The sequence below is a fragment of the Sardina pilchardus genome, chromosome 11, assembly GCF_963854185.1.
Source record: "Sardina pilchardus chromosome 11, fSarPil1.1, whole genome shotgun sequence".
NCBI classification, from domain to species: Eukaryota; Metazoa; Chordata; class Actinopteri; order Clupeiformes; family Clupeidae; genus Sardina; species Sardina pilchardus.
In genome coordinates, this window is record NC_085004.1 from 33,000,047 (window position 1) to 33,019,560 (window position 19,514).

General features: G+C 43.1%; 2 protein-coding genes across 5 annotated transcripts; one reads left to right on the plus strand and one right to left on the minus strand.

The window, feature by feature from the left end:
- Positions 1-1,281: 1,281 nt before the first annotated feature.
- Positions 1,282-7,386, minus strand: LOC134096038 (uncharacterized). Its single transcript, XM_062549783.1, has 10 exons — positions 7,352-7,386; positions 6,112-6,135; positions 5,383-5,438; positions 5,213-5,290; positions 4,942-4,983; positions 4,817-4,846; positions 3,775-4,068; positions 3,385-3,483; positions 2,508-2,576; positions 1,282-2,113 (listed from the first exon to the last, which is right to left on the minus strand). Coding segments are annotated over exons 3-10 (666 nt in total). The 5' UTR covers positions 5,435-5,438; positions 6,112-6,135; positions 7,352-7,386; the 3' UTR covers positions 1,282-2,111.
- Positions 7,051-18,121, plus strand: rgs14a (regulator of G protein signaling 14a). 4 transcript variants are annotated; one of them, XM_062549781.1, is made up of 15 exons: positions 7,051-7,070; positions 7,201-7,324; positions 10,334-10,355; positions 11,341-11,495; positions 12,142-12,234; positions 13,129-13,272; positions 13,679-13,837; positions 14,176-14,254; positions 14,528-14,631; positions 14,788-15,006; positions 15,662-15,738; positions 15,843-15,969; positions 16,375-16,456; positions 17,399-17,479; positions 17,889-18,121. In XM_062549781.1, exons 1-15 carry the CDS (start codon positions 7,066-7,068, stop codon positions 18,077-18,079), a joined length of 1,662 nt encoding a protein of 553 aa, XP_062405765.1. In that variant the 5' UTR covers positions 7,051-7,065; the 3' UTR covers positions 18,080-18,121. The 4 variants fall into 4 exon arrangements, with proteins under 4 accessions (XP_062405765.1, XP_062405764.1, XP_062405763.1 ...); XM_062549780.1 differs by lacking the exon at positions 7,051-7,070 and having other exon boundaries at positions 7,117-7,324; positions 14,531-14,631; XM_062549779.1 differs by lacking the exon at positions 7,051-7,070 and having other exon boundaries at positions 7,118-7,324.
- The last annotated feature ends 1,393 nt before the right edge of the window (positions 18,122-19,514 follow it).

Genomic DNA, 19,514 nt, shown 5'->3' on the forward strand with positions numbered 1-19,514 from the left:
AAAGAGACCCTATGCAACTTTTTCATAGTCATAAAATCGCTCAGAAATCGTTGTTTTGCTTGACTGACCAGTTTCGTTCGAAAACAGTAATATTTCCTCCCGCCCCCAGTGTCCCTATCCGCTAATGCAACCTTGCAGTTTCTGCAGGAGACGATCGTCTGTTTACATCTGGAAGTCGTAAGGAACAAGAAGAACCACGCTTGCAATTTATATATTTATATATAGCCTATATATGTATAAATATACACGCTAAAGCTGTCGGGGAAGCTCTGCAGAGAAATATGCAAGCATAAAATGAGCGAAAACGAAAAACGAAACCGAAACCAGAGATGAAATCGCCAATCCTGCATTGTTCCTCTTTAAGATAGGAGAGAAACGAGGGGGAAACGGGAGTTTTTGGCAGGTATGCTCTAGCCTTCCACTCATAAACTGTAAAAATAATTTTCACCTCGACGTATTATTAAAACTTCTTCCTCTCCGTTTTTGGTGATTTGGTGAACTGAAACAGCGCCACGTATAGGCTTGGAATATGAAGTAGCGTGTTGAGTCGTATTGAGATGGATCCGTTTGGACGCAAATACTCTTGATACGCTGCCAGGTAAAACCATAGACCTAAAAGAAATGGACAAACAGACTCCGTTGTTCTCAATGGGAGGGGGCTGAAACAAAAATCCGTTTACTTTCCATCGTACTGCGCAGACTCGTACTCATTTCGTGACGTTAGCCATCCTGTACATTGCTGTAACTCGTCTGATAGATGGGATTTTCCCAACAACTGTCAATCTGTTATTAACGTTCGTTTTAAATAGGTATTATTATCATGTTTACTTGCCTCTAGGTAATGCTTTACCCTATCAAACAGTAGGCTACCGTAGGCTACACACTTTTTCACTGATCTTGCGAATGACTTTCCATCATGGTTTCTGTGCAGGCTCACTCAGCTTCTTATCCAAACATTATGGGAAATCTCCCCTCGAACGTTAGCTTCCCTCCAACCGACATGCTAACTATACTTCTTTACGAGAAACCAACGTTATATACGAGGAAGAAGTGAATTAGTTTTGCCTTCGATACCCTATATAGAATTCACAGAAGCTATAAGGGCGACACAGGGCACATGTTACATGAAGTTATGGGATCGCAAAAAAATCTGCAATCTATGGCCGTCCATGGGAGTTAGCAGAGCGTTGATCACCAGCTCATTTCGTGTTTCTACTTCTGGGAATATGCCTGCCCCCTTGGGTAAAACGGAGGGGGGGGGGGGGGGGGGGGGGTGTTTCATTACATCCACTTTACTCTCATATAATTATTGAGGAGGACCTCTAGAATATAACCATATGTGCCACTTTTGCATAGATGTTTTTAGTTAGATGAAAAACGTAAAAATCTCAAGGTATAGCTGACTGCCTCAAAGTGCCTGAAAAGGCCCCGGACCTCCAAGTGGTGGCATGATTTGCCCATAAAATAAAGGCATTTTAACTAACTTTCTTATCGGATGAGTGCCTAGGTTTTCTCCAGGTTTTACCTCTACTGACTTGTTTCTATATCTTGCTGGAGGAGCTTGGATTTGTACTTTGTAATGTCCTGAACATCACAGTCAATGGATATTCTGTGATGAGTCCCTGGATCATTCCAAACCAGGGGCAATGCATAAAAATAGGGGGATATTCAAAACATGTACAAAAGAAAATGGGACAGGGAAATAATGCTACAGGATGCATGCAATGTGGTAATGCGACGCTTTTGACCAAAGCGACATCAATAAACATAACAGGAAAATGTACAGTCTAAAGTAGGCCTAGTCATTAAGCACTAATTACAAATATATTAAAACAATTAGCAGATAATAACAATAAAAATACTAAAAATAGCAATAAACCTGTACAAACCATAACTCAAATCACTGCTACCCCAAACTACCACTAGAATGAAGAGCATTGTGTAAATCATTCATTCCATCAATAAAGAAAAGAGAATCTTGACAGAGACCTCTTCGTGTTGATGGAAGGCCGACACCACTGCCACTCCTCAGAGGACTGCAGTGGCTAAGAGAAGAGACGCAGAGCTGGACCATGGACCTCAGGAATAGGAAGGTGCAGATCCAGTGAGTGTTCTATAAGCCAAAGTGAGGGATTTGAGTTGAATTCTGCCTGCTATATTGGATGCCAAACGAAGAGTAACTAGGGGAGTTACATGTATTTTCTTTAGCTGACTGAAGACCATAAGTGCCCCTGCAGTTTGTATCATAAAGGTCTCACTGCACAAGCAGGCAGGCCAGTTAACAACGCATTGCAATAGTCCAGTTTGTAAAGAAGCATGGCTTTACAAGAAATTGTGTGGTAATGCGGCATATTGTGTTGGATAAGGTCTGATCGCCCCAGTACTGTATAGGATAAAGCAACAGGACTTTGCTCACAGATGTACAGTAGTATGTACATAAGGCTAAATAGTGCATACAGCATGTGGTAAATAGTGATATGTGTTTGGTGTGGGTAAGCAGACCTTACATTCAGACGTGGTAGTAGTTGTTGTTTGGCCCATGGTGTTGTTTTGCCTCCTTCTGGTCTTGCTCTGAGCTGGGAAGAGGAACGAAGTCTAAATGATAACAAATATTCACTGTAGTCATGAAATGTGATAGCTTGGTAGCAAGCCCGAACTTATTTCAGACACCAAATTTGAGATCAGGAAATCTGGTCTAGAGTCGCTCCATGCAGAGGTCTAAACTGGTGAAGGTATGTTCAAATCATTTGAGCAGGCTTTGTCTGACGACGGACAGATGAGCAACATTGATGCAGTCATCCACATGACCTGAGTGTACCGTTGATTTGTTGATTTTGATCACAACAGAGAACTTTCTGCTGGAGGAGAAGTTTAGATTTTGCTGTCACATTTGTTATACAAACAGCATAAGACATCTGTAAAGAAGAAGGGTGTTTTTTGCCATTCTCCCTGATGGATTCACATATTGCATTGCTCTGATTGGTTAGATCTATCCTATTGTATGCAGAGGAGTATGACTCAGCTAGAAATGTGATTGATTGGGGGGAAAGGTGGGTCATGGAAGCATGGTGTTATTCATGTATTACCGTTTAGCAGTGATTAAGCTGAAAGTGTTTATGCTTTTCGACTCAGTTATTGAGCAGCATTGAGAGATGGATTGTGACATTACAGTATTAAAACTAACGCTGTTTTAGGCTTTCTTGCTTGCTATAGGCCTATTTGTTAATTACTGCATAAGGCAATTACATATTTAGTTTGATAAATCTTTTTTAATACATTCTAGCCCATGTTATATTGCTTAAGTAACAGATTAAAGCTGACTAGTTTATTGTTGACCTACTGTAAACTTCAGAAGACTACATAGCAAAGGAATTTGATCTTTACCAATATCCCTCTTGAGAAGGAGCTTCATGCCCAAAGTGAAAATGAGTAGAAGGGCAACAGCTGTCACTCCACAAATCACCAGGATCAATAAGCCGTCAGCTGGCGTTCCCAGCAATCCATATTCAGAAACAAGAAAACCATATTCAGAAACAAGAAAGGCAGACATAACAGACATAATAGTTTTCACATGTATGTTTGTGTATAACTATATAAAATTGTGTATTGACTATATAAAACCATCTTTTTTTTGGGGGGGGGGGGGTTGATCTTAATGCCAATAATAAAATAGAAAAACAATAAATTATAGAACAGAATAAACATACTTCAAGATGTACAACTAACTTGAATGTAGAGTTGAACCACTTGACAATAATATGTGACAATGCTAACCTTTAACTTGGATCGTCAGGGTGTTTGAGGTGAAGTTACCACATTGACTATATATTTTGCAGGTGATGTTGAAATTCTGGAATTGGTCATCAAGGGTCAGCTGGCTTGCTTTTTTACATGGAAACTTGTCATTAATGTTCACCTTGCTTGTGTTTTTACAAGGTACAGTTACATTGTCCTGGAGCCAAATAAATTCCTTGATGTTGTCTAGAGTGAGGTTATGCTCACAGCTGACTGTGAAGTCCTCCCCCTCGTCGATCTCTTCAGCCGAGGCATTCAGCCACAGTGAAAAATCTGATGAAGATTGAAATAAGACATGTTTTTCTCCAAGCTGGCCAACAATGTACTATGTGGTCAGACCACATGTACCTATGCTCACATACAGTACAGTACTTCATTGCTCTGATATCCTGATAAGGAAATAAATGTGTGTAAAAGATTATAAACTATATGAATTCCTGATGAACCAAGTTCTTTTAATGAAGGTCTATTCTGATAGTTGAGTGCAATGCAGAAGGCATTCATTTATTTATTTCCAGGAAGCATAGAAAGATATAAACAGTCACAATCTGACACATGCTTTGGATGGTTGCTAATGTGTTGATGTAAACATTTGTTTGGTAATTTGCATCAGAGTAACATGGCCCCAAGCCAGCACTCCCAGTTTCCTCCTCCTTTTAGTAAGTAAGTAAGTAAGCACCATAAAACATATTTATAAAGCATTTAAAATACAGCTACACTGACAAAAAATGTCCTGCAGAGTGCAATAAGCAGATGAAGAAACAGACACCTATGTCCACACATACTGTAGCTAAGTTACAGAAAAAGGGACAATACATGAGTCCAGAAACAACAATATCAACAGGTGTATCAAAAGGGTAGGAAAAGCCAGGGAGAGGAGGTGTGTCAAGAGCCTAGATTTAAAACTAGTGATGGATGGATATTTTTTGATGATGCCATAATATAAAAATTATGTTCATAATCCTACACAGGCTTCAACTGATTGGACAGCCTATTGCATAACTGAAGCAGACTGGTTTACCTTTTATGCAGGTTGAATTAGGCATTACTCCTGAAAGAAAAACACAGAGCTACAGCATGTCACTGGTGAAAAAGAAAAACTGACATAATGTAACTATCAACACAATAAAGTTGAGGATCACCTACCGCTGATGCATGTGTTGTTTTTACACATATCACTGCAATCTTCTGGAAAAACAACAATAACACAAACACACACACACACACACACACACACACACACACACACACACACACACACACACACACACACACACACACACACATACACAGAAACAAACACACACACACACACACTGTAGTCTTTCCATACATCAAAATTCATGTCATGAATTCAAGTCCTTCCGAGTGATGTATGTGTTCATAAAATAGCCATGTCAATAGCTTAGTCTCTTACTGTCTACGCTGCCATTTTGGGTGCTGTTACAGTTCATACATGTCAATGGCATGCAATCCTCTGTCATTGCAACCAGCCCTATACCAAAACAAATAACCATCAAACATTATTAGGGCATGAGAGAGTCTCTCCATACTGTACATGAACTCAGATATAGAATGGTTTCTTACCCAGCAGTGACATACTGCTAATGATATAATGACAGATGTCCATGACAAGCATGCACCTGTGAAAAGAGACACAGCATAATAACACAGCAATTTTCCAATTTACAGTAGGCTATATGAATGCAGCATATAAGGACATCATTTTACCTTACAATAATGGCTTCAAACTCATTACAATTATAATACGGGGAATAAAGTCTCTATACCATTGCCCATACGTGCACAGGACATGTTGCATTGCGCATGTTGTTGATCGGGTAGGATCATGACCCTTTCAGTTGGTTTTTGATTACAGCAATTGGGTGCCATCTTAGCATGGTATTGACACCAAGGGGCAATATAAATTCTTCCACAATGTTGCTTTAAATCACAATTATCTAAATATTCTGTTCTGTTCTGTTCTGTTCTTTAAATATATAGCCAATATGGCCCCTACAACTCTATTTGGCAATGACACCTCGTCCGCTGTGCACCACAAAGGTCCAGTAAAATAATAATGAATCATCTCTAATCTCTTGACTTTTAACAGTTCATCAATAATCATAATCTTTTTTTAGACTTATCATTTGGATATACTGTAGGCCTATGTATGTGAGAACACAGAGAATGTGTTTTTAAAGTCATCATAACGCCAAAGCTCTTAAATATTCAACACACATAGCATACATCTTATAATGTTACATCTTCAGAGGAAGTATTTGCCATCATTGTATTCATTTAGATGCATGTTACCTGTTGTAAGTGTTTCCCCGAGGTCTTTGCCGTTGAACAGAAAAAAAGAAAGTTAACCAGGAGTCAGCACAAGCAAGTCTCAGCACAGGAAGTATAGAGAACAGAGTGGAGTGTGCCAGTAGGGAAGCGTGAGATATACAACACAGATAAGAATGCAAATGAGACTCCAAATAGTGCCTATAGTGCAGTAAAAGACGGAACATTCTTGGAATCCATCAGTGATGTTCTGTTACTCCATGTGCAGTAGTGTAGAGCAACAGCAGCAGCTTTATTGGCCTGGGTGAGCACTGGGCAGTGTGAGCTGTAGCCTATATATCACCATTAGCTGTACACATTTAAATGTTACAGATAGTTGGCACTCTTCACTCATCATTAGTTTAAATGTATCTCATCAAATTATTTATATTTTGTTGTTGTTATGTGTTATGTTAATGTATTCAGCCTTCCTTTCTGTTTGTGCCATTATTTTGTTGCTGTTGTTGCTGTTGTTGTTGTTGTTTAACTACATTGAGATACATTGCTAAAAGCTATATGCCCAAAAGATTTCTCTACAAACAGTCAGTTAAATACTGTATGTTTTAGGCTACAATTCACATCTATTCTGCAATGTGGGATGGAAATCGTTTGCCTTGCTGATTTGACAGTTAATTCTGATACAGGTGGTAATCTATGGCCACCAGGTGACACTTTTGAGTCGAGAAATGTAGTCTGTGGAACATCTTCAAAAACATTCTGGCTTTCTCGCCAGCCATTTAGCGAAATGAGTATGCTATGGAATCATATTGTAAAGTAAAATTATTGCACTACAGCAGATATTCATTTTGGCCTATAGTTAGTGCGCCCGAGAAAGAATGATTCATATGCAATGTCATTTTCTCAAACATTGGCATAACTGGCCAGTCGGAAAAGCCCAACCCTCTGACGAACGGTTTACCTGCATGACGTGTAGTGAAAATGAGGTGTGACATTAGTAATAGACTAGGTGAGCACGAGTTCGTGCCTAAAGACAACTGTATGATGTACGCTTATGTTATTGTGTGATTTGGTCTTACATAGTTTGTTTACTATGCTTGTTCGTGTTCTTAACAGAATGGTTGCTCTGCAAGGCGTCAGCAAACTCTTACCTCGCTTGAAACTACTGTACCGAAAACTTGGTGAATACAGACCAAACACTACTTGTGTCCGAAAAAGATCCACAGCTTCTGACTCTTTGGTAAGAGAAATTGCGTTTTAGACTTACTTCAGAGACGTTGGTTGGTTGGTGTTGGTAAGCGTTGGTTTAACAACTGGGGCAGCAGTTTTGGATAAAATGTGCACATGTTGAGGCATGCTTGCATCCGACTCTCCACGGGTGTAGGTATGCTTAATTGCCTTCTAAATGAGCCAGTCAGGCGAAAAATGGCAATGGCACTAATGTAGGTCTGTCTGTTTGTTTGTTTGTTTGTTTGTTTGTTTACAAAAATATTCTATTTAAATGATATATTGAACAAAATATTTCAGATAAACAAACTCATCAAGTAAGTCCATGTTGTCTATCAGCTGTGGCACAGCTTTTATTTGGTCATCATTTTTTCCCCCATTTCATTATCACAATAAGTTAAAGTTAAATATGTATTTATAGCCCACGATCTTTTATGATCAGAGGTATGTTTGAAATTGATCCAGCAAGGTTTCATGATAGGTATTATTATGTTATTTGAACAGTTCTTAAGCATGCTATTGTATAACACAAGCAGGATTAAAAAATAGATTAGCTCTGTGTATTCCTAGGCTATTCCTATACTGTACATCCTTTTGGCAAGTTTGGGATTTGCGCTGCAGGTCTGGCTGGCCAAGAGGCCATTGAAGCCCATTTCCAATGTCCCTAAAACATAGCACGCAAACACAATCGCTAAACCAGTACGGATGTGTATTTCTTTGGAATTGAGTAAATTTAAACTTTTGTTTACAAGATTGCTACAGCTTTAAAACGATTTGGTAAGAGTTTTATGTACCAATTTAAGTTTAATTTCACTGCACCCCTGCTGGAAGTTAGTCAGTGAACCTTTTCCATATGGCTCCTCAAGCATTCAAGATTGAACATTAGCCTGGGGGGGGGGGTCTGCTCTACTGCACAAGAGGTGTGATCATAGGCATACTGTACAGTAGCTGTCTGTAGCCTACACATCTGGATAGTCCTTCAACCGATCAGACCAGCAATCCGGGTGTGCCAGGTGGATAAGCCAGTTTGTGATTGGTCCCCCCACAGATTTGTAACGGAAGCAGGATAGAAAAATGTGGAGGTTTCCAGCAGGAGCTGCAGTGCAGATTGGGCTGGGTTTACTTAGTCTTCTTTTTCCTTACTCACTCCTAATTGTGCAATTGTGAAGGTCTGTGTGGTCCCAGGCTAATGCTGGAACACTAGGAATGCTGTGATTATGACATTTTGGGCCGATAGTGGTATCAATGTATGAATCAACGGTTTGACCGGTATATTCTCTTCATTTTTTGTTTGCTTAGGTCCTGTTGCTGCTAATTATACCTTTCAGTAAGGTGGAAGCAAAAATATGAATCAAATCCAATGTGAAGCCTTTTACTCTTTTGTATCACAATGTTTACTAGTGCAGAAGTGCAGCAGAGGGACATCAGTCACTGTCATACTGTAGGTACATGTCATATACATTTGTCAATAGGTGATATCAGTCAACAAGGCCAATAGTGATGTCGTGTAAGCTGCTGGTTCAGAGTACAGGTCAGTATGCACCAGTCCGATAGAGCTCGGGGTGGACATGAATGTGGCTCACATCAGGCATGGGTCTGCTCGTCTTGTGACATATCTGAATGCTACGCTCAAAATAATGTTATTGGCTAATTGCTATATTTCTGGGTATAAGGATCGTCATCGGCAGACGCACAGCTGCTGTGCTGCTCCGATTCCGTCTGAAGACTCAGGCGAGTGGGTTTCTGCCAGAGTAACCGCACTTCCTCTTGTGTGTTGCAAACAGGAAGTCAGGCAGGAAGTGACTTGAGATGATCTCTGTGAGGGTGTGAGAGTGTATTGATACAGGGTGTGTCTCTGCTGGAGTTAGTGTTTGGATTCTTCATGTGATACAGCTGGCATGTCAAAGAGCATGAAAAGCCTTGAACTTCCACCTGGGCATATGGTGAGTTTAACATTCCTTTGAGGGGATGTTCAGATGGGTACCATCAAGAGGGGCTCCAGTATAGTAATTTGATCAGCAGCACTTAGTTCATATGTTTACTCCAGGGACTGTCTGCTTTTCATTCATCTGCTGTTGATAAAATGTACAACTCAGCTGCTATTTCAATATCAAATGAAGACAAGAGATTTGTGACAGAAAATCAATGATGTGCTGTTGACGGGCTGTGATGGGTCATTTGTGTATATGGGAGCTGTAGTGGAATCCTAGTGGTGTATACAGTACAACGTGCTGCTTAAGGAGTTCTCCTTTGGTTTGCTGTTAGTCTGCTGTTTGTCTTGGGTTGTTTGTCCTGGGTTGTTTTGCCTTAAGATACTGCTTTGGCTGCCACTTTCCCAGTGGACTTTGTGTTTAAATTGTTTACGTTGGGTAACTTGGCAAAGTTCAGCATCAGAAGTAAGACGTGAAGTTTATGGAACTTAAACTTCCAAAATTATGGAAAAACCTAAAAATGTACCTCCAATCCATCATATGGGCCCAATACCTTGGGAACCCGGTTACCGTACAGTATCATTACAGAGATACTGCCATGTGCTACAGGATGCATTGTGGCCACAGTTACGTGTGGTAATGGTTTGATGAATGGCCCTTGTGTAATAGACTTCACAGTAGACTTCATAGTACATCAAGTGTGTTATTGTGTTGGTTATGTCTAGATGTGTTTTCAGTATTAATAGCAGAATTGACTGTAATTGTAAACCAAGTATTTTTTCTCATTAAGTTAGTGAAAAAAAACATATGGCTAATGGCATATGCAGCTGTTTAGCAAAACACACCGCCTTCAAAGATGCAGTGTCTCCAAACTTGAATGAAGCATGTTTGCAGAAGAACCTGTTTCCTGTGTTTAACAGTCACTCTTACGTGAATCAAAAGCATGGTGCTGCAGTAAGCACAAATCTTGTGTGTGGACCCTTGCCCGTATGTGATTTTCTGCTGTCTCTGTGGTGGTGGTTTTGGGTGGATACCGTGTTACTCATCACATGGTGGGGGCTGATGCCTGTCTCTCTCTTTTACTTTGGCAGACCCAGGCTGTGTCGGATGGAGGTAAGACCAGAGCTGTGGTGAGGTGGGGTGGAGTGTGTGTGTGTGTGTGTGTGTGTGTGTGTGTGTGTGCGCGTATGTGTGTGTGTGTGTGTGTGTGGGGGGGGGGGGGGGGGGGGGGGGGGCGGTACAGCCGTTACAGCCACAAAACAGTTACTGTATAACAGGGTGATCAAAACAACATGCTTTGTGGAAATTTTAAGAGGTGAACATTCACACAGGTGGCTGTAACCATAGACATATATACAGGCTGTAACTGTATATGGTACTTTACTGGGTTTTACTAGCAAACTTCTGTTCGCATCACAACATACAGTACACATGACACACAATGCATCCTTCCTTATACTTTGAGAGAGAATGCCAGAGAGAGAGAGAGAGAGCATGAATGAGAGACTGAATGATATTTATGTAGCGGTAGCGCATTTCATACACATTTCATTCAATGTGCTTTGCATACACAAGAGCAAACAGGAATGGCTATGAAAAGCATAGGAGGGCAATTATAGTCAAAGAAGAGTTTAAGAAGTAAACAAAAGAAAGCCTAAACCACACAAGATAATAGTACATAAAAGCATAAAAGGGCAATAGTTTAAACAGCAGCACTCTCTGGAGATTCTTGAAGTAGTTCCAAACTGTGCACACACACACACACACACACACACACACACACACACACACACACACACACACACACACACACACACACACACACACACACACACACACACACACATATATTTACTTTCAGGGCCAAAGTGCCTGACGACAGAACTCAATAGTCTGACCTCTCAGATGGCTATCAGATTTATATTTATCACATCAAAGATGAATGAAAAAGAGAAATAATGTGAATGTGTTACGTATAGGGAAGCCCATCTTTGTCTCTTTCTCTCTCTCTCTCTCTCTCTCTCTCTCTCTCTCTCTCTCTCTCTCTCTCTCTCTCTCATATGTGTATGTTCTTGTCTTGCCCTCTTGGCCTCTTAAGAGCTGAACATGTCCAAGTTGTCAGGCAGAGGCAGCAGCCACAGCCTCGGCACCTCGGCAGTCCAGAGCAGTGACGGTGCTGCCAGCCAAGTGGTCAGCTGGGCCGTGGGCTTTGAGAAGCTCCTGGAGGACCCGACGGGGGTTCAGTACTTCACGGTAAGAAAGCTACTTGCTGGAACGTGTGTGTGTGTGTGTGTGTGTGTGTGTGTGTGTGTGTGTGTGTGTGTGTGTGTGTGTGTGTGTGTGTGTGTGTGTGTGTGTGTGTGTGTGTGTGTGTGTGTGTGTGTGTGTGTGTGTGTGTGTGTGTGTGTGTGTGTGTGTGTGTGTGTGTGTGTGTGTGTGTGTGTGTGTGTGTGTGTGTGTGTGTGTCATGCATATGTATTTGTAGAATCCCTCGTCATCTGACTCATAAAATCCCATGTCACAACTTAGCAAAAGTTCCGATTATGAATACATTTACTTTTATTCATTCATCAAAAACAACACACACAGACACACACACACACAAATGTGTATAAACTGATGTTCAGGATGAACCTCAAGACATTCCGGAACCTCTCACTTCACCATCATCTAATGGTGACTAACAGGGTTGTCACAGTGACGCAATCCTGGGGGTTGTACAACCCTCATGTTAGTCACAGCCTGAGTGTTCCAGCTCAGCGTTTTGTCGGTGGTGCAATAGCGGGGTGATAAGAGACATGTGCAAGCAGCTCTACATCTTTCCGTTGACTTCAAATTAAACTCATGACTGCCCATGATTTGGTCTGCTTTGTCTCACGAGTGTCATTGTGTACGGCAGGCTTTTCTGAAGTCCGAAGTGAGTGCAGAGAACATCCTGTTTTGGCAAGCCTGCGAGAAGTTCCGGCTCATCCCACAGAGCCAGGAGGATGAGGTAGGGGGATGGAAATATGCCTCAAAATGGCGTGTATCAAGAAGATAGGTGATCCAGCCACACACATGCTCATTTGTGTGCAAAAGAGATTTTACCAGCTATACAGCACTATGCTTTTATATGGCCATCATGTTTTTTTGTGGTCATACACACATGTGTGCCGTATTCTATAAACATGGCTAATGTATTTATTATCAGATAAAAAGTGTTGGTGGACAAGTGTACTGCTAAGCCTGAGAGCTCCACGGTTAAAAGTTCAGCAAAATGAGCAGAATTGGAAGATAAACTGAATGCTGTAAGGTGAAAAAGACTGGCCTGTGGATTGTGTCATTTGGGGGACTGGCCTTTGTCACTGCAGGGAAGGGAGAACTTCTGTGTTCAGTTGAATTCTGTCTATGTTTTGACATTGTCAATGCATCTGTCACCAGTTCACAGTCTTTTCCACTCCCTTGGTTCTGCAAAATGTGGTTTTGACAGTGCTGTATCACACTGTGAGCCTTGTGGAAAGGATTAAAGGAAAACCTGATCACAAACCATATTGTAGTGGTCTTCTAGGCAGTTCCAGACATGTTCTGCCTCTGCATTGGTGTCAATACAATACAGAACCAGAGGAATATAGCCATATAACTTTATGACACATTTGAAGGCCCCACATACCCATAGTTGGTGTCCGTGCATCTGTATTTAGCCATTTTAAAGCCTCAGAAACAGACCAGTTGCATAAAAAAAACACCAACGTCACTCAAATTGGTATTCGTCAAACCTTCTTAGGAGTGCAACGCAAACAGAATTGCGAGTTTGAACTTGCTGTGCTTGTGAGAAACCTGTAAGTGGGTTAACCTCGGCGATGAGGGTGTCTGATGCCTCCGGCCCGGTGCTTCCTCTTTTGTGCAGCTGAAGAAGGAAGCCCGTTTGATCTACGACACCTATCTCACAGACACTTCCTTTCATGCCGTCAACATCGATGACACGGCCCGCGTAGACGAGGGTGACCTGGAACGCCCAACAACGGCCATGTTTCAGAAAGCCCAAGACCAGGTACTCGCATGCCAACCACCTGAGAATAACATAATAGAGTGTGAGACACCGTAGACACTCTACACTTAGGATTCCTTTATCAGCAAAGCCATGAATAAAGTTCTAGTGTGGTGAAAGTGAGAATACCATCACTTGTTCATGGTGTTCTGGCAGTGTGTGTTTGCGTGTGTGAGCATGCTTGTGTATGTGTTGGAATGTCCCTCTACTTTCTTTCTCTCTCTTTCCTCTGTCTCTCACCTCTATCTCTCACCCATCTCTCTCTTTCCTCTCTCTCTCTCGTCGCTGTCTCTTTCTCTTTCTCACTCTGTGTACGTGCTTGTCTGTGTGCATGCGTGTGTCACTGGCCTTGTTTTCGTTGTAGAGTGTACCGTAAGCACTGCTCTTTTCTGCTTCCTCTCTCGGTCAGATCTTTAAGCTGATGAAGATGGACAGCTACGCACGCTTCGTCCGCTCGCCACTCTACCAGGGCTGCATGCTGGCCTGCGTTGAGGGGAGAGCGCTGCCCTCATTGGGCAACGGCAAGGGATCCCGAGAGTGCATCACGCCAACCAGCAACAGGACGAAGGTAAACACCCAAGGCCCTGCAGATGACCCAGTGGACGCCGTATGTCCATGTGTTTATGCAGGGCTACCAGTGGTTTTGTCACATGTGATTCGTTGATAGGGCGTGAGCTCTCCATATTGTGACTCAGTTTAACACCAGTTGTGCCATGGACAATGTTTTTTTTTCCCTAAGAACTCATTGGTAAAGCAGGTTAAACCAGGTGAGAGAGACCGAGAAAGAGACAGACAGACAGACAGACAGACAGACAGAGAGAGAGAGGGGGGCAAACAGACCGACAGACAAACAGAGAGAGTTTTAACAGGTGTTGCCTGCTGTGAACAATGTGACTTTGTGTGCAGGAATTGGACATGCGACTGACCTCCTCGGACAGTAAGGCCAACAGGAGGAAGAGGCTGGAGAAAAGAGGATCATGGGGAGGTATACTACAGTGGGGAAATGAATGGCCTTTTGTGTTGCAATTTGTTCCTAAGTCTTACCACAGTTAGCCACAACAGTGTGGCATGTGTTTTTGTGGGGATTAGCCATGTTCATCAGTTTTTATGTCACTGATTTAGTAGAAAATGGTTTTCTCACACTACTTGTGTCTGCTCTCTAAATACTGCTGCATCCTCCTGTATTTTTCATATTCATTTAAATCATGTTTATATTCCATTGATTCAGCATGCTTGTGTTTTGCTTTGTCCATTTCAGCAGATGTAACCTTCCAACGTGTTGCCCTAAACCGGAACGAGTCCCAGATCTCGGTGAAGTCGACCAGTAGTGTAGAGCTGGGTTACATGCACTGTAGATCTGAGGTGAGCTGCACTCCTCCTCTGCCGTGGGAGATCCAACATCACACCACACCACTGGGTCATCCTCAGAATAAACCTACCTACAGTACCTACCATGTTCTATATATCCATCCATCCAAAATGGCGCTACCATTGAAGATCTTTCTTGTTCATGTAAAGAATGGGCGAGCCAGTTTGTGGGATGCGGACCTGATCGCGAGTGGTGGCTCCCGTGCGGGGCGGCCAGAGAAGTACTGCTACGTCCACCTCCCAGATGGCACGGGGAGCCTGGTGCCCACCAAACCAGGGTACCCACTACGGGATATGCTGGGCGGACTCTGTGACAAACGGGGTTTCCCTCTCAAAGATGTAATCATCTACCTGCACGGCAAGGACAAGGTCAGTGGTGGCCAAGGCTACGGATGCTGTGGCTGTGTCTGTGTCTAGTTTGACTGATGTACTGGTGGAGCTCATAAATAGACATTTACTGTTTGTGTGTTGAAAAGGGCTGAAACAATCTAAAGTGTAGCTTTTACATTTGTCTGATGTACTTCAGTCTTCATACTCAGGGTGTCACTGCGGTTGCTACAACTACTGTAGTCATGCTTTGCTCTCTGAGTGGGTATTAATGGTTTGAAAGACTATACATCTGTACTTCAGTCATGATTTTAAAGTTGAGCCGAAACAGAGCATCAAAATGTGGAGTGTTGTACGTGACAGGCAGATAGTTTATCAGGCAGATAGGTTCAGAGACCTTGATATTAGATGACCGTCATCCATCCTCACTTATGGATAACATAATGGCATTGTGTGTGTGTGTGTGTGTGTGTGTGTGTGTGTGTGTGTGTGTGTGTGTGTGTGTGTGTGTGTGTGTGTGTGTGTGTGTGTGTGTGTGTGTGTGTGTGTGTGTGTGTGTGTGTGTGTGTGTGTGTGTGTGTGTGTGTGTGTGTGTGTGTGTGTTTACGTTTAGTTTTTTCCAAGAAAAATAACCCTTTACTTCCACTGAACATTTGTATCATTTGCCGAGGGCAGTAATATTTTCTTGTTGCCATAGCAACCCTTGTCACTGGAACAGGACAGCTTGGTGCTGAGCGATCAGCAGGTGTCTCTGGAAGTCCGGGTGACGCTTGCGTAAGTGTGTCACACACACACACACACACACAAAATGTGTCATCATCACCTTTTTTGTCCAAACTAAAATAGTGTTGTGTTGTTGTTGTTATTTGTGTTACCAGGGTAGAGGTGAAGTCCACTGGTAAAACTGTGGGTATCGTTGTCAAGTCCAGCAAGACCTTGCGGGATGCTCTTGCTACCCTGTTACAAAAGCATGATATACCCCCCCAGGATGCCCTCGTCACCATGGTGAGTGTGTGTGTGAGAGAGAGAGAGAGAGAGAGAGAGAGAGAGAGAGAGAGAGAGAGAGAGAGAGAGAGAGAGAGAGAGAGAGAGAGAGAGAGAGAGAGAGAGAGAGAGAGAGAGAGAGAGAGAGAGAGAGAGAGAGAGAGAGAGAGAGAGAGAGAGAGAGAGAGAGAGAGAGAGAGAGAGAGAGAGAGAGAGAGAGAGAGAGAGAGTGAGAGTAAGTAGATGGGATACTGTACTTTAGGTGGCATGTTGACGTAGTTGCCGGAGACTGATGTATAATTCTGCCAATCGTGTGCACAAAATATGCCTGTAAGGAAATGGCTATTCCGAATGACTTCAGAAAGAATGTTTGTAATCAGCATTTGAGTGTGGGTTGAAACTGTGTCAAATGACCTTTTACTTCAGAGTGGATCACAGAAGCCACTGAAGCTAAACATGAGTGTCTTCCGCCTGGCCAACAAGACGATATGTCTGGACCGAGTCAAAGGTGAGCAAAGCCTTCACCCTCCTGCTCTCTTGTGGACTCTTCATCTCTACGGCGTAATCATACAGGAAATGTTCTCACCGCTTCAGCTTAGTCCAATGGGAAACATTATGCTATTTACCTTTCATCCCCCGAGAATGATAGGGTTCTAACTGCAGTTTGAGTAGCTCTGAGATATTCAGCTTCAACATTTCAGAATAGAAATTTTAGAATAAGTGGAACATGACACTTTAGATATAATGTCCAGAAATGCATGCAACTATGAACATGGTACAGAATAAGAATATGCCAATAACTCAGTTTTGACAAAAATGTCAGATAGAACCTTATCATTCTAACGGGACAATTTGGTCTTTTTTTGAAAAAAAAATTTAACATGGCGACCAATAGTCCAAGTGAATGAAGGGGCATTAAAGGGTACCGTTTAGCGATGCGCGAGTGCCTTGGCGCTCCCTCCCTGGGCATGTAGATGTGTGCCCGCGCCTGTGTCTTGCCCCCCGGGCAGCCTGTCTGAGTGCGTTTGGGTTGTTGTTGTGCCATGTCACTACGACTTCAGCGCTCGCAAGACTCCCTCTCGCCACGCTGTGACGAAGCACCCACTTGGCCTCCCATCAGACTCGGAGCGATGTGAGCGGCTGCGGGCCGGGCCGGGCCTGGACCTGGCGTCCAGTTCTACTCTCCGCTCCGCTGAGAACAGGACGTCAAGTCAAAGCCCTCTTTGTCCACTAGTGGTTTAGCGGTTTGGTTTCAAGCAGAACGGATTGTTTCAGATGTACTTTTGTGTGTGTGTGTGTGTGTGTGTGTGTGTGTGTGTGTGTGTGTGTGTGTGTGTGTGTGTGTGTGTGTGTGTCTGTGTGTGTGTGTCTGTGTGTGTGTGTCTGTGTGTGTGTGTGTGTGTGTGTGTGTGTGTGTGTGTGTGTGTGTGTGTGTGTGTTGGTCGTTCAGGGAGCGTTGAAGGCCAGAGGGCTGCGCAGGCTACAGCTCCGAAAGGCTCCCCGAGGACCAGGAAGCCCTACGACATGGACGGTGAGAGTCTGAGGTGTACATGTATGATCTCACTGCTGATCAGTGTGCTATGACATTCAGCTCGCTGCATGTTCCTCTCTGTGTCTCGTCCTCCTCCCTCTTCTCTCACTCTCCACCCACCACCCTGCTCTCTTCACTCTTTCCCTCACTCCTCTCCTCTTTCAGTCTCTCTTTCCCTCACCTTTGTCTCCGCTGTCAATCTCTCCTTTCTTTCTCTTCTCTTTTTCCATACTTACTCTTGCCAACTCCATCTTTTCCTCTGTCTCTATCTCTCTCTCTCTCTCTACACACACACACACACACACACACATACACACACGCACACACAATGAAGAAACAAAAAAAAAACCAGTAAGGAATGAATGTTGTCCATCCTCTCTCTCCCTGCCCTCCTGTGGCCTGTGTCCAGGTCTGCTGGAGCTGCTGTCCCGTGCCCAGAGCAGCCGTGTGGAGGACCAGCGGGGCCTGCTGAGGGCCGAGCATCTGGAGCTGCCTCAGTTCCTGCAGCTCTCTGAGGAGGAGCAGGGGGCCCAAGTAAATGGACCAGGGGGCCAGGGGGAGGGGGAGGACGGTAAGGCGCCCAGTGAGAATGCAGTTTAGCTCACTGCTGACCCTTCAGGGTCATCTGAGTCTCAAGAAGTGTGTGCGACTGTGCGTGTGTGCGTGAGTGCGCGTGCGTGGGCGTGCGTGTCTGTGTGTGTGTGGTGGGCGGGGAGGGGGTGGGGGTGGTGGGGGGGGGGGGGGGGGTGGGGGTGATTGGGGGCTCTTGCGATTATGAATTTACACTGTAATCACCTACCTGTAACACTTCAAATTATGTGAATAAGTTGTACATGTACGTTTCTATGACAATGGAAGAGCTTCAAGATGTATTCAGGATGTATTTTCTACTGTACATATTTATTGTCCATATGCTGTACAGTTGCATTTCACGTCACATAGTATTTATTTTCAATATATTTGATGCTTTTCATCACTACCAGCTTTTTCTTTGAGCATGTAAAAAAATGTAATTATTCAGCTGATTGTAGTTTGCCCTTCAAAAAATGTAATGCTTTCATTTATTTTTTTTGATTCATGTGTGTGTGTGTAATGGTTGGCAAAGCAATGATCTGTGTGCGTGTGTATGTGTGTTGTGTGCCTTTGTGCAGGCGCCTGCCTATGTGTGTGTGTGTGTGCCTACTGTATGTGTGTGCGTGTGTTTTAAAGCCATCTGTTTTGAGGCTACTGTATATGGTCATTGATGTTCTTTCAGCACATCTCAATCATGTCCTGCACTTTGTGTTGTCATGTTCCATCAGTCAGAAGCACTTCATCTGTCAGAGCTGGGGTGAGACCTATTCTGTGTGTGTGTTTGGAATGGGAAAGTGACACTTAATATTTTATGAAATGGTGAATTTCTTCAATCAAAGGTCTTGAAAATGAAATATATATGATTGCCATTGCCACTTGGTAGAGATTTAATGTGTGTTTTAACTGATGCAGTTGTTTTGTATTCGCACTGCTGAGTGCCTTCATATTTCTGTCTCATTCAGTCTCCGGGCAGATTTAGAATTGTGACTGTCCTCTGGCACAGAGCATGCAACAGAGAGCAGGACTAATAAAGATGCACATCATCCCTCTGCTTACAGTGTGTTGTGTTCTCGCCACCTGTCGCTTCGCTGTGCTGTCATAAAGAGGTGACCGTCCCTGTGCCAGCCAAGGAAAACATGTCATATTTTCTTGAAAATGATTGGTTCTTCTGTGGATCTTGGATCAATCTGCCAATCGGGATAGGAAGGTGCTGATGCTTTTTCTCCCAGTGGTTTATTATTTTCCCTCTGCACCAAAGGTTTGTTTATACAGCACATTTATCTATAGGTAATTTAGCATAGTCTTTTATCCAGTATGCAGACGGGCTAACTAAGAGTGATGTCTGTTAATAGTTTAGAGAGGTTCGTAGGAGGACCTATTTTTGGTCGTTCCTGCCCTGTGAGATGCAGAGCCTTGCCCTGTCCATTTATCAAACATTTGTGATGTCCGAGCAGAGAACACA